This window comes from Chelmon rostratus, chromosome 6 (assembly GCF_017976325.1).
Source record: "Chelmon rostratus isolate fCheRos1 chromosome 6, fCheRos1.pri, whole genome shotgun sequence".
Lineage (NCBI taxonomy): Eukaryota > Metazoa > Chordata > Actinopteri > Chaetodontiformes > Chaetodontidae > Chelmon > Chelmon rostratus.
Window position 1 is genome coordinate 289,268 of NC_055663.1, and position 15,507 is coordinate 304,774.

The 15,507-nt window shown below is 44.5% G+C and overlaps 1 protein-coding gene across 1 annotated transcript; it reads right to left on the bottom strand.

The window, feature by feature from the left end:
- Positions 1-8,451: 8,451 nt before the first annotated feature.
- On the bottom strand, positions 8,452-14,593 carry si:dkey-246g23.4 (uncharacterized protein LOC559426 homolog). Its single transcript, XM_041938528.1, has 5 exons — positions 14,308-14,593; positions 13,249-13,392; positions 12,456-13,174; positions 11,493-11,733; positions 8,452-8,654 (listed from the first exon to the last, which is right to left on the bottom strand). The coding sequence occupies exons 1-5, from the start codon at positions 14,591-14,593 to the stop codon at positions 8,452-8,454; spliced, it is 1,593 nt and encodes a 530-aa protein (XP_041794462.1).
- Between the last annotated feature and the right edge of the window lie 914 nt (positions 14,594-15,507).

Below are 15,507 nucleotides of genomic sequence, written 5' to 3' on the forward strand. Positions count from 1 at the left end.
CATTGGTCCTAGTATACTGTAACTACTCCAGAAGTGTTACATTTGGCTGAGGGGAGTTTAGCCAGGGCAATGAAATGAGTCATTTTGGAGAAACGGTCTACCACAGTAAGTATGGTCGTGTTACCTCGGGAAGGGGGTAGTCCGGTCACGAAATCGATAGAAAGGTGGGTCCAGGGTCTTTGGGGCACAGCCAAGGGCTGGAGGAGTCCCATCGGATTCTGCTTGGGCGTCTTGTTTCTGCAACATACTTCACAAACCCGAACATATTCAGGAACATCACTTCTCAATGTCGGCCACCAGAACCTTTGACGTACCACTTATAATGTGCGTTTGACCCCAGGATGACAGGTAAGCAAAGATGTGTGTGCCCATTGAATTACTTGGGACCGCAGCTGAGCCGGTATGAACAACTGATCGCTGGGACACCCTGCTGGGGACTCTAATCCCTCATTGGCCTGTTGCACATCTTTTTCTATTTGCCACGAAACCCCACCTACCACACAGTTCAGTGGTAGGATGGCCTCTGGTTCCTTGGCGACCGGTTCCGGTTCGTACAATCGAGACAAAGCATCGGGTTTGACGTTTGACGAAATGAAATACTAAACCGAAACCGGCTAAAAAAAAGGGCCCAGCATGCCTGTCTAGAATTCAGTCTTTTAGCTTTTTTGATGTATTCAAGATTCTTATGATCTGTGAGTACCACAAACGGGTGCTCAGCCCCCTCCAGCCAATGTCTCCATTCCCTTTAAGGCTGTTTTCACCGCTAGTAGCTCTCTGTTTCCCACATCATACCTTCTTTCTGCAGGTGACAACTTACGGGATAGGAAGGCACAGGGATGAATCCGGTTATCCTGTGCGTTACGCTGGGATAGGACCGCCCCCACTCCCTCATTAGATGCGTCAACTTCGACTATGAACTGCCGCTGTGGATCGGGAACGGTGAGAACGGGTGCTGAGGTGTAGGCAGACTTTAGACGCTGAAAGGCGTTTCCAGCTTCAGAGGACCACTGAAAAACGGACTTAGCAGAAGTTAGTTGGTGGAGCGGTGACACAACTGTACTGAAGTTGCGGATGAATTTGCGGTAAAAGTTGGCAAAACCGAGAAACTGCTGCAGTTTCTTACGGTTGGATGGAACTGGCCAATTTGCTACCGCGCTCACCTTCTCTGGGTCCATCTGGATCTGGTTCTCAGAGATAACATAACCCAAAAACCCAACTTGGTTGCTGTGAAATTCCCATTTCTCCGCTTTCACATACAAATGGTGTTCCAGTAGGCAGGACAACACCTGCCGTGTGTGGCGCTTATGTGAGTCTATGTCCAGGGAGAAGATCAATATATCGTCTAAATAGACGAAAACAAAGTCATTCAGATAGACTCTAAGCACATCATTCACATACCCCTGGAACACTGCAGGCGCGTTGGTGAGTCCGAAGGGCATGACCAAGTACTCATAGTGGTCGCTGGGGTTATTGAACCCGGTTTTCCACTCATCCCCCTCACGGATGCGAATCAGGTGGTAAGCGTTCCGGAGATCTAGCTTTGTGAACCAGCGAGCCAGTTGCAAAAGTTCAAATACAGTGTTCATTAAAGGCAGAGGGTAATGATTTTTTACTGTGATATCATTTAAGGCACTGTAATCAATACAAGGTCGGAGGGACCCGTCTTTCTTCTCCACAAAGAAAAACCCGCTCCAGCAGGAGACGAGGAAGGACGGATGATGCTGGCTTTCAGTGACGTCTGAATGTAGTCGTCCATGGCCTTACGTTCCGGTCCAGAGAGGGAGTAGAGCCAACCCTTGGGGATAGGAGCACCTGGAAGTAGATCAATGGGGCAATCAGAAGCCCGACGAGGCGGCAGAGAGGTGGCTTTCTCTTTATTGAAAACTTCCTTGAGATCCCAGTAGCATTCTGGCACTTTAGCCAAATCGGGATAACGCTCCTCCGCTCCCTCTGCTGGCCGGACCGAACTCTGCTTTGGAGGGTCATGACTGTGAACAGACTCAGAAAACACATTACTCTTGCTTCCCCCCCCCCACCCCTGGATTTTCCCCGTTGCCCAGTCTATTTGAGGGTTGTTGTTCTTAAGCCAGGGGTAGCCTAAAATGAGGGGGTGATGGGCAGAATTAAATAAATGAAAACAAATAGTCTCTTAATGCGTCGCATCGACAGTCAATTCACAGTTCTCCGTGATATGAGTTATTTGGAAAAGGAATCTGCCGTTTAAGGCACTGGCGTTGAGAGGTTTGGACAGTTTTATAACCCCAATCTGGTATTTTCTGGCTAATTTCCAGTCCATAAAGTTATCATCAGCCCCTGAATCTATGAGGGCTTCTAGCTCTATCAGCTGGTTATTGGCTCGCAGAATTACTCTGGTCAATATGCGGGGAGGTTTAGACAAGTCATTAGCACGGCTCACCACCTCCCTCCTTTCAGCTGGTGAGCCCTGTCTTTTACCTGACAGTTTATCACTTGGTGGCCCTGCTCCCCGCAGTAGAAGCACGCCTTTGCTGTGACGCGTCTCATCTTTTCCTCCTGACTCAATTTTGTCCTACCCACCTGCATCGGTTCTTTGAGACCAGGAGATGGCGGTATCGGATTAAGATTCCGATCCCGCAGAGGAGGGGTACGCTGTCCCCCTGCAATACCTGGACGACCTCTCCAACCCTCTGTCATGGGGAAAGCCTCCCTTCGGCGACCTCGCTCCCGCTCGCATAGCCGTGAGTCTATGCGAACAGCGGTCGAGATGATGGATTCCAGGTCGGGCGGCAGCTCCAACGGGGCGAGTTGGTCCTTTATGGCGTCCGAGAGTCCGTGGATGAAGGCGTCATTCAGAGCTGGGCCATTCCAGCCACTGTCGGCTGCAAGTCTGCGGAAGTCGATGGCATAGTCTACCACACGGCAGCGTCCCTGCCGCAAGCACAGTAGCGCTCGACATGCGTCCTTGGCTGGGGACTAATGGTCAAAAATAGTTGTTATTGTTTTAGAAAAAACCTTAGCATCATGACACAAGGCTGACCCTCTGGCCCACTCAGCAGTAGCCCAGGCTGCTGCCCTCCCTGTGAGGTGCGAGATTATGAATGCGACTTTAGCAGGTTCAGTTTGATACGCACCCGGATAATGTTTAAAGTGGAGGTCGCACTGAATCAGAAAGGCCCGGCAATCCCCGGAGTCTCCGGAGAATTTATCTGGGGAGGCGAGGCGTGGGGCTCCCTGGATCGGACTGCTGATTGGTGGAGCACTGGGCGCTGGTTCGGCGTGGGTCACGGCAGAATGACTCTGAGGGGAATCGTCCAAACGATTACTGATTTTCAGGAGTTGATCGGTGAGTAGATTTACCTGACTCATGACCGTGTGTTGAAGCTCCTGTTGTCTGTCGGCGAGTGCCTTGACCCCCTGTTGAATGCTCCTGAGTTGATCCTCATGTTGATGGAGGAGACTTCCTTGGGCAGACAGGGCATTCCAGAATTGGTTTGGCTCCGCTGAGTCAATAATTGGCCAGATTGTACTGAAAGGCCCAAGGGCTCGAAGGAGTCAGGACTCAAAGGCAGGAGACCAAACACAGTTCCAACAAAAGGCGAGCACTATGGCTGATTTATTTACAAAAAGCAAAGGACAATACAGGCAAACTCAGGGCTCAGAGGTAGTGTCAGAAACAAGAACAAAAAACGCCAAGGCTTTCAAAAAGGAGAACTAAGGACACTACGATAATCAAGACAATAGACTACGAAGGTACTTTTAGCAGGACTGATAGCAAGACGAGATACAGGGAGCACATGACGAACAAGACAATCTGGCACAAGACAAAGGGAGACTCGGACTATATATACATGAGGTAACAATGAACAGGTGGAGACAATCAGGGCGGGGCAGACAATCAGACAAGCGGGAAGCACATCAGGAAGTCAGGGTCTGAAACAAGAGGAGAGTTAGGGTTTCACAATAAAAGAGGAAGTGCCCGACAAGACTAAACACTGTGAACAGACACATCAGACACGGCGGGACATGACACAGGCTGTATTTACATAAGACTGTCCATGTGCAATGCAGCGTGCATCTCTACCTTCAGCGGGTCTAATCACCGGCAATGCTCATAAAGCTAAACTCCCTGCAGTCAGTCTGATCATTCCTCATTGGCACCATGTGCGTCTCTTTTCTTTTCAGTGAGGAGGTTAAACTGCTTCCCCTTCATGACACTGTCATCCCTGTATAATTGTCCTTCTTCCTAACCATCACAAAGTCTGACTGCACTGCTAGCTCAGACGGTTCCTCGGTGTACAGTAACTGTTTCTTCTCTGTCATTCTCCGTCTCTTTCCTCACATTCCTCAGGTTTTTTTATTCTCCCTCCCCTTTTTTTCAACTGGAAATTGCCTGTTGTTCCTGTCCCCTCTTGTGCACCTCCTCAGTTTTTAGTTTTCCTCCTCATGTTTTCATCTCCCACCTTTCTCACAGCTGCTTTCTCCTGTTTCGTACGCAGTTATCATCCCTTTTCTCTCCTCTCTTATGCCCAATTTCAGTTTCTCCCTCTTTCCTCGCCCTCCTCCTCTTCCTCTTCTCACCTCTCTTCGCTCTCGTCCCAGCTACTGAGCGCTTTGAACTCAGGTAGCTGTGCAGCATTCCTCAACATGACCCCTGGGAGCAAGGTCGACAAATAAAAAAAGAAGAAAAAAGAAAAAAAAATCGAGAAACTATTTCAGCTCTTTCTATAGCGACCCTGAGCCCAGGGGTTCCACTGTGGGGTCAAAGTGACCAGGAGGCCCTTCAGTAAGTGCTGTTAGACTTCAAAGCTCTTCCTATGCTTTCTGCTTTATTGGAGTTGATGTTGAGCAGGTCAAACTGAGACGGGCCCATGTCACTGCTGCTCCTCTCTCCCACACATGCAGTGGGCTGTGGGCTAGGTCAGACTGAAATAGTCCCACTTAGTTGCTAGAAGTTAAAGCAGACGGACTTGTCTCACCAGTTCTCAAGCTTCCTGGATATGGACAAGGATCATAGTCAGTGTGTGTCTCTTTATTAAAGAACGGGGGGCTCACAGGAGACAGACTTTTTAAAAAGAAGGTCAAAATCAAAGCAGCTGTATCCTACATTTCCCATGATGCAACTCAACAGAATCTTTCATAAGACCCTCCCAGCTTTCAAACTCCACATTTCCGGGTTGTAAAACAGGCATTCTATTAGCAATAGTAATGATACGAATGAAAAAAATAAACCCTGATGATGATGACTGGGATTTCATCAGGGGTCAAACTTCCCTCCAGAATCACAGAAGATGTTAAATTGTTTTTAAAGGCAGACTAAGCCAAGACAAATATCTTAATACATTAAAGTAAATGTTGTCCACTCTGCCTGTTTGGTTTGGTGCTCAGTCAGACATACATGTGATTCCTTTCATGTGCAGCACAGACAGTGTGTTAATAAGGGTTTAGGGATTTCAGGCAGGCTGATATGCAATTAAAAGGCTAAACTTCCTCATGTATCAAGCAACAGTAGATTTTAGGTGTACTGGATCGGAAATCCTCTGATAGTTTTGAACCGACAGTCTTCCTTTCCCTGATAATAGGTGGCCTCTTGACTCTCTTGCCAGTCAACCATGACATACAGTGTGTACGTGTGTGTGTGTGTGTGGTTGTGTTTGCTTTTCATGTAGAGTTTTGATGAAACATGGATTATGTCTTTGTTCCTGTCTGGCATATCAAAGGCTTGTGGTACTTTGTGACCAGCTCTCTTGTTGTGGCAAGTTTTCTTTTGTGCAGTTTCTTTCCTTTGGTGTGTGCACATGTCTATGAGTGTGTGTGCGCCTCGTGTCTGTTAGCTAGGGGGAGGGGGTTCCAGTGTGGGCCACTGTTTGTGAATCTTGGTTTACAGTTTGTTATGCTGATTTATGCAGAGTGACATGTTTATTTATTTTTCTTATAGCTGAATTACACCAGGCTGAAGATGTTTATCGGGTGCCTCTCGTTGATTCGGGGTTATGAAAGTTAGTTTTCTTGATGGTTGCACATACCAAAAATTCTGCAGCAGAGGACAAGAATGGCTTTCAGGCTGCATCGACTTCACTGAACCATTTAGAAGTTGTTTTATTCTTCCAGCAATGTAATTTAACACTTCAGATTTTTTCTATCTGCTTGTAATTTAATAGGAACATCCTTCATATATTTTACGTTTTACTCTCAGCAGCAAAGAACACTCAGCAGCAAAGAACACTGCATCCAGTGTGAACAGATGTAACTTACTGTAATTTGGTTGTTTGGTCTGCTTTCTAAGTTCTCCAATCTTCCCCGTGGTATAATGTGTGGATACACCTGCACTTCTCAGCACAGCCCTGCAGTGACGGTAGCAACTGCAGGATCAGTAGCTCCTCACTGGAGGGAGCCATAGTCACATTTTTGACTCTGCAATCCCATAATGCTCTATGGCCACCATATTCCTGACACATTTTACACTTGAGTGACATAACTACACAGTATCTGCAGCTTTCTTTGTAGGGAAGTGGCCGCATTAATTACAGTTCACATTCAGAAAGTGAGTTCAATATATGAACCTATTATGGACTGTATAAAAATGACTAGTACAGGCAGGAGGGCTGAAACTGATGTTTCATGTTTTAAAAAAGCAAGACCCTGCCCTGCATTTTTACTGTTGACTTAACTTAAGAAAAAACAATATCCTAAAATAATAAAACAGTAATACATCAAGTAAATGAAAGGAGAAAAGCATAAATACTTCAAGTACCCCAATTTAAACATTTAATACCTTAATAGAACATTCATTGCCACAGCTTGAACAACCAATATGCACATTAGAAATGAAATTAGCGATTGTAAATTGTTTATGGCAAACAACTGATCACATTTTGTTATCAGTAAGGTATTGCTTTCTTTCCTCCTCAGTGCTTGACCTGTGATAATACAGAGGACAGATCAGCTGCAAACTGTGACTGTCTAAACCAGGAGTGGGGAACCGTTTTCCTGTCAAGGGCCATTTCAATTTTTGGAACATCCTTTGAGTTCAAACTCCATACTAGATTATTGAACACATACTGTATATGAAACTACCCTCAGATGTGATGGCTGAAACTTGATATCAGATGGTAGTGATGATAATGATGATGATAGTTTTCCAGGTTCGAGTCAGTTAGTCTGGAGCAGAGCTGAGTCTTCCTTATGCTCACTTTTGAAAGAGGCTATTCACAGTAATAGTGTTTCTTTATACAAACAAGCATGTCTCCTCAGAATGAATGAATGAATGCAGTGTCTAGAACTCCAGCAGAGGTAGGTTGTTGTTCACAGCTTTGAGCTTGTTGTTGCTTTGCAGTTCAATGTCTTCATGTTGTAGGTTGTAATCAGCTGGTTCCACATTAAACAGCAGAGTAAATATGTTCACTTTCTTTTGTTTACTGTAAAATGTCCTGCACCATCTCACCAAACGCCTGAAGGAGTTTTCACACTCAGCAGCATATTTAGGTGTCATAGCAGCTTTTGTTCTTGCAGAGTAGGATCACAGTGTTTCCTCTTTCCAGTTGCACTTGTCACGGCTTTAATTTCACTTCAAATGATTTCGCATTTGAAAGCAGAGAGCTGAGAAGCTGCTGGAGCTGGAGGTTCAGCTCTGAGAGGTTCTTGGTAATGTCCACCCTGAAGGCCAGATCACACAGACACTTACTATCTATCTCACTACTGAGTTTCCATGTCAGGTTCTCTATGAATTATTCCACACAGACAGAGACGTTGGAATAATTTAACTCTGTCCAGTACTAACAGCTCCACAATAACATTGTTCACAAATCACAAATTGTCCTTTTGAATGAGGTTTCAGCTCGATCACCACAAAACGTGCCTTCATAACACGGTCTTTGTCAGAATGTGGTTTCGTGAAAGCTGCTTGTTGGGCACCCAAATTCCACCGAGCTGTAATGACGCTCCACATTTTCATCACTGCGTGCCCCCTCAAACACACAATACTAGACACAGTGGCTTGCCTTTTACTCTAGCAAAAATATTTTTTTTATCTTATTTTCTTTTTCTCAGAAAATAGATTATATATATATAAATATATATATATATATTTATCTATATATATATATATATATAGAGAGAGAGATATTTCTGAGTGGCTTTTTTGTATTTATGGATTGCCTCTTGTGTCAGACACCCCTCACCTATGGTCTAGAAGATTTATCAATTTCAAAATGCCCTGTTAACAGACACTTTCTCTGTGTGACAGACAGAGATACTGACTACAATCCTCCACTAACCTGCAGACAAACACAGGTTGATTCTAAAAGGCCCAGTTGATCCTCCAGATGATTCTTCACATGACAATTTCTTTTTCTACCTCTGAATGCCACTGTTTTAACCCCCCCCCCATGAGAAAAGTGTTACCATATTTTCCATTTTTTGACTGTGATCTCTCTTTCAACTTGTCTATCAGCCCAAGAATTATTTTTCCTTCATTCATGTCACGTCCTGCTCTTTGGCTTCAGCGCTGATGCTTTGTCCCATCCTGTCTGTATGCGTATCATGCATCTTGGTGGCTGAGGCCTGACCCCTGCGGTTCATCTGATGGAGGAGAAGCAGGAACATCGCAGAGACAATGAGAGCCACTCCTGCCATGAGGAAACCTGTTCCGTAATCGCTCATCTTGTCTATGAAGAATCCTAAAGGGAAAAGTGCATTTGTGATGAGTGCATGAGTGATCTGCAGCTTCTGACACAGTCACATCTTCTGTAATTTTTTAATGCTGTCTCATGACAACAGTGATTCCTGGCTGGAGTGCACCCATGCTGGCCAGAACACAGCAATATCATGATTATGGAAGCATTTTGGCTCAATTTAATGACAGATAGTTTTGAAAAGACTGAAGCAGAGATAAGGAAGACAGGATTGCACAAAGATTAATTTTATGCCGGTCCTCACGTGAAGGAAACATAATTAGAACTCTTTGATGAATCCTCAACATCCATCAACCCTCTGGTCTTCAAAGTGCTCCAAGTACTGAACAGTAGAGTAAATAAGTTAGAAATAGCCTCTGTGTCAGAGGGACCATGTTAAGTTATAAATAGGACACCACCTTCACTTTAATTAGCTCTTAACTTGACTTGAGGTCAGTTTCAGCCTGCAAGGTTATGTTAAATTTAACGTTTACATGTGATGGTGTTGCTTTAATTCCAATTAGATTTTCAGGAACTTGTTAAACAGAGACTAATGGAGATATTAAAAGGCAAATTAGGAGAAAAGGACTGAGCTGGCGGGGTTGAAAAGTGAGTTTTCTAACCTTCCTGCAGATTGAAAGAATAGCCTGAAAAGCCTGTCACACTTAAACAACTCAAATCACTCTCATTCCCTGTTTTTGTTGCACAAACAGCCTTTTTGAAAATCCATAAATACCATCAAATGAATCGTGCCTGTGAATATTCTCATTCATCCAGGTCATTGTAAGCTTTAGGGCATTCAATCGTTCGCAACTGGACCTCGTCAGTTTGTCTTAGAAGACGTTTCGCCTCTCATCCGAGCAGGCTTCATCTGTTACGCAACCAGACTTGATAGGACAGCTCTAGTCCAATGCAATGGTGTTAGGTTCAAGTATTTATCCCCTGAGTGAGGCCAACCCCCAAAATCAAGAATGGTATCACTCTACTGTGAGGCAAACGATCCCCCCATTAAGGCGGGGAGGGGTGCAACCCTTGGATGTCAACGACAGTCGTTTAGCTCGTTAGTGTCCCATTTTTGTCATTGGGAGGCTCCTGGAGCCATGTGTGAATGGCTTTGTTGTTTATCCTCAGAGGCTAAATCTTTAAATCTTTTTGGGAGAGATGAAAGGACAGCATTGTATGTGGGAGAGAGGTGGTGTCTCAGACCTCCCCCTCTGTTCAGAGATGGTTTTTCAACCTTGACATAGATGGCTTCTCGTACTCCTCTTTCAAACCATCTATCTTCTCTGTCCAGAATATGCACATTTTTATCCTCAAAGGAGTGTGCTAGTTTGTGTTCCAGTGGGTGATGTGAGTCTCACAATAGAGTGATACCATTCTTGATTTTGGGGGTTGGCCTCACTCAGGGGATAAATACTTGAACCTAACACCATTGCATTGGACTAGAGCTGTCCTATCTAGTCTGGTTGCGTACGAACTGATGAAGCCTGCTCGGATGAGAGGCGAAACGTCTTCTAAGACGAACTGACAAGGTCCAGTTGCGAACGATTGAATGCCCTAAAGCCATCAAATGAATCCAAACCACAATTATGTGAACGTGTTACTTTCCCACTCTGTTGGAGAGGTTTCCCCAGCTGATTCACTGCTGGCTGTGTTCAGAGGCAAGACAGTTTCTGGCAGCGGCTGCTGTGTCTCGGTGCCAAGTTGGGTGTTTTTCAGGCTGCGTTTACTGCTATTGTTTAGAGTTGTGTTTGAAACTGGGTCATAACCTCAGTAATCAGGTTCAAATGCCCGATGTTTGTTGGATAGTGTGCTTGGCGGGGCTGTGGTATAGGTTTAAACAAGATTGCATTCTGCTGGATGTCAGCACCAGGCACACATGCCATGGTAGTTTAATAGCTGCCTATTTGTTTTATTTTTCAGAATAAGTTAATGAAAATAATTGCAAACAGATTGCAGAAGTAGCCGGCACATTTGGGAGGCTTCATATAGGAATATGCACGCACATCCAAACCAAAGAGGGCAGTGAGCAAATCATCTATTTCTTTGTTTATTTCACATGTCTGTTTTTAAAATGTATGTAAATGTATATTGGAAGAAAGGTGGGATACAGAATATTATGCGTACTCTTATAGTTTGATAAGGGGATGAGTCATTATGCTTAACTGATTTTCCTTACTAAATCTACGCTAATCACGGAAAAAAAACAAGGCAAGGACAATTTTTATACTGAAAAACCATATCTGGAAGATGCCAATATTTCAAGAGGGAAGTCAGCGGGGAAGAAACTCCATTTAAAGGGAAAGAAGAATCTTTAGGAAGCGATCAGCCATGAAATTAACACATCCATAAAGTATCATGATGCTGTCATTTTTTCACAGTCACTCTCTGAACATAAAAACCTTGGCTTCTATGGAATGGACCATTTGCAAAATTTATGATTAATCGAAGGGTGGTGCTGCATGTCAAGAAGGAATAAAAATCTCAGTTTGGTTGAATAAGCTCACTGGGCTGTAGTTACAATGCTGAACAGTGTGTAAGCACACCCATTGTGTGAGATTTAATGTGCTGGAAGATTAGGTCCAGGGAAATGACACTGTGACCTTGAGTGAATAGTCTGGGCTTTTTCCAACAGCAATGTTAACATGTGGTAAATTAAATGCATTTCTACTCTTTTCTTTTCTGCTCTGTGCAGCTTCTTGTTGATTTCTAGCGGGCAGCCAGTTAGCATGGTGGAGCAGATCACAGGGAATTTTACAGCAAGAACCCCAAATCCATGTCTTTTTGATACACACAGTGGATACACTGCTTGCATTTGACTATCAAAGCATCTTTCTCACTCACCGGCAATGGGTGGTCCGAGCAAGCCTCCACTACTGCGTATGAGCATGAAGAATCCCAGAGCGCTTCCGAGCCTGTGGATGCCCACAACCTCAGCCAGCACAGTGATGTGGGTGGCTACTGTGGCGCCATACGCAAGGCCGTAAGCTGCACTGAAAGCAACCAGCTCCGGGAACGACGACGCCAGTGGGCAGAGGAGTAACACGGTACCCAGCAGAGTCACTGAAGCTGTCAGCTGCTGTACCTGGTAGGAGCAGAGACACGGGAGAAGGATTGTTCATCAGCTCCTGCACCTGGACACACTTTTCAGGCAGGACATTGCTTCTTTACAGGAAAAATTCGACATCCTGCAAAATATACCTCTTCTCGTTCTTGCCCAGAGTTAGACCAGATCAGACCCTGAAGCCTCAACCAGAAGCGGATCAGTTTATCTTAGCATGAAGACTGAAAGGAGGGAGGAACAGCTAGCCTGGCTTTGCCTAAAAATCTGCCTGCATGTATGTGAAAGACTACTTCTTGGTTTCCTGGAGCTTTGTTGTTACTCTGAGGTCACCAGGCTAGCAGTGAAGCCAACAGAAGTTACTGCTCCATGACAAATGGCAACATGACATTTTCACACTTTTGTACAGATTAAACAAACAAGATATGCATTCATTAGTGAGCTGGATGGTTGATTTGTTATTTTCTACCTTTTTCGCAGCCAGTTTAGCTGTTTACCCCTGATTCCAGTCTTGATGCTAAGCTAAGCTAAGTGGCTCGTGGCTGTAGATTTATAGCTAGTGCAGGCCCTACATACGTGGTAGTGATATCAATCTTCTCACTCAACTCCCGGCAAGAAAGTGGATGCACTTATATCCCAAATGAAACTTTTCCTTTGATATAATAACATACATGGTCGCAGCCATACATTTGCTATCAGATATATGATTTTCAAAATGTTGTTGGTAACTATTAAACTGAACGTACTGTCTGCACCAGTCTCAAGTTTGCCACCCAGCCAAAGAACACCCTTCCGAACAGGTCCAACACTGCAGAGATGGACATGAGTGCAGCTGCCTGGTACTCCTCAATCCCCTTACTGCGAGCATATGGAACCAGGAAGAGAGCTGGGGCAAAGAAACCCAGTGCAGCAAACACGCCAAACATTGAGTAGACCATGAATTGAGCATTGGTGATGAGGGTATAATCTACGTAGCGAAGAATTTTGGCCCTTAGTTCATCCCTCTTAGTCCTGTTGCTCGAGTCTTGTACTTCTATGGTCGACTTGAGTATCTCTTCAGGGTCCTCAAGACATGCTTTAATTGTCCTCTGATCCGACCCATCAGATATTCTCAGCTCCCCCGCCTCTAGGCAGTTTGTTGTGCTCTGCTCGATATCATTTTTTGGTAGCAATTCCAGGCACAAGCCATCCTCCTCTTCTTTGACCTCACATGTCATGTCTCTGGTGGCTTTTAGGGGCCTGAGCAGCATCCCGCAAATACACAGGTTAAGCTGGAGACCCCCCAGGATTAACAAACCGCCCCTCCAGGAGTAGCTGTCAATCAAAAGCTGGAACAGAGGTGTGAGGACAAAGGTAAAGATGCACTCTCCAGCACTGGCCAGAGCATTTGCCACTGGCCGCCTCTTCTCAAAGTACAAGCCCAGCATGGTCACTGTGGGGGTCCACGTGAGTGCATAGCCAAAACCTGCAGAAAAGGAGACCAGTGAACGTCATCTTTGGTGAGTTTGTGTTGTGTACATGTTGCTCCAAACCACTCACCATTTAGAAACCCCACTGTTACATAGAGCTCAATCAGGTTACGAGCAAAAGACCCAAGCACAACTCCTACGGTGCATATCAGTCCTCCAATTATCACTACAGAGCGATGGCTGAAGCGAGCACTCAGAGCCGAAGCTACAGGAGCTGCAGAGGAACACATAGGACATTTATATAGATTCTATTCAGGTCATGTACGTACAGTAATTCCATTTGGAGCAACAAAACTGCATTATACTGTGTAGTTATGCACTATTTATTTTAAAGATGATAACTGAAGATGCTCTCTTAAATTAGTATTCTCAGTGAAAATAGACATGAAGTTACAAAATTAAACAGATTTTCTTTGATGAACCCCATGAACATCCATCCATTATCTATACACTGCTGAATCCTTTGCAGGGTCACGGGGGGGCTGGAGCCTATCCCAGCCATCTCTCGGGCGAAGGCAGGGGACACCCTGGGCAGGTCGCCGGCCTACCACAGGGCTACATATACAGACATACAGACAAACAACCACGCACACCGCTCATTCACACCTACGGACAATTTAGAGTTATCAATTAACCTCAGCATGTTTTTGGACTGTTGGACTGTTGGAGGAAGCCGGAGAACCGACGCTGCACAGGGAGAACATGCAAACTCCACACAGAAAGACCCCTGGTGGGATCGAACCGGGGATCTTCTAGCTGTGAGGCGACGCTGCTAACCACCAACTCACTGCCTGAGTAGGCCCACATTTAGAGCAGATAATAATTGAATTTACCCACACACTGTCATGGATATCAAAAAGCAATCTTATGATATTTTCTGATTAGTTTTATATGCAATTAAGAAAGGACCTGGCATATGGAGCTGAACAGTCTTTTAAAATGTAGGAGAGAGCCACCTGGTGGCGATATCTGCCTTTGACCTCAAGGTCAAAAAGAGTGGAGGGATTTTGAAAGATATGAAATACTGTAGACAGTGAGGGTATAAACCATGTACTGATGTCCCACACAATATATTGTTTTTTCCTATAAACACAGGCGTTTTAAAAAAGAAAAAGATCTTGATAATTACCTACAATATGAATGGTAGCCACCGCAACAGAGGTAATCCAAGATGTTCCTGTTGCTGTGGTTTCAAAGTACTGGTGTATCTCAACATAGAATACACCAAAGGACTTAATGACCCCAAATGTCAGGCCAAAGACCTGGAAACAGGAGAGCAGGATGAACCAGGAGTAGCCACCATCAGGGGCTGCTGCTGGTGCCACAGCTGGCCTCACCCTCTGAGCCTTCCCTGAAGAGTCCATGATGATCTGCGCTGGTTTCTGCAACACCCAGATGTCTTGGGTAAAACACATGTATGATTTGTACCCAGTGTGGTGGGTATAATGAAATTACATTTACTCTAGTTACTACTGTCACTTTTTTTGCCTACTAAATCAGTAATTTTAACTTTGTTTTAATTTTAAAGGACCGGTCTGTAAGATTTAGAAAATCACCTAAAAATAACGTTAGAATGAGCTCTTTAGATCGACATCTACACCTTTCTACAGCCCAGAGCAGACAAACCAAACAGCGGCTCCAGAGAGGGCCCGATGCATTTTTCGTGTATTTCCCGGCCTCAATAGTTTCTCCTACATATCTGGGAGGGAGGGGTGAGGTGAGGGGTATTCTAAACCTCGCAGCTAGATACAACTGAATCCTACACTCTGCTCCTTAAAGTATTTTACATTTCAAGTACTTTACTGTGCTATATTTCAAGGGAAACCTGTGAGTGAAAACAAAAGTCACAAGAACAAGCCTGAGAGCCTTGAAATACATTAAATCATCCTTTTTAAAAACGTTATGCAATAATGTTTACTCAAAGTACATTTTCACAGAAGAAATTTAAATTTACTTGAGGAAAATTCTAGTAACAGTACTTTTACTTGAGTTTGATATATTCTAATGCACTTTCCAACCCTGTTTTTGCAGACAAAGAAATTAAATTGTAATGTTTGTGTTTCATGTTCATGTTTCATGTGTTTTCATTGTATTCTGTGCTTAGGGGATCTGGCATGTGCAAACCATGACGGAGAGGAAATATTATTTTACGTTGTTGGGGTGATGGTGGGGGGTTCAGGGGTTTAGTGTTGCTCTAGCTGATGACACAAACTGTAAGCATTTGGGTAGTTTTGAAACTGAAAAGGCATCTCAGCTCACTGAAACTCAAGATGTGCAGAATAAAGAATAATCAGCACATGTTTTATTCAGCCTCAGGTTTTCTGCCACA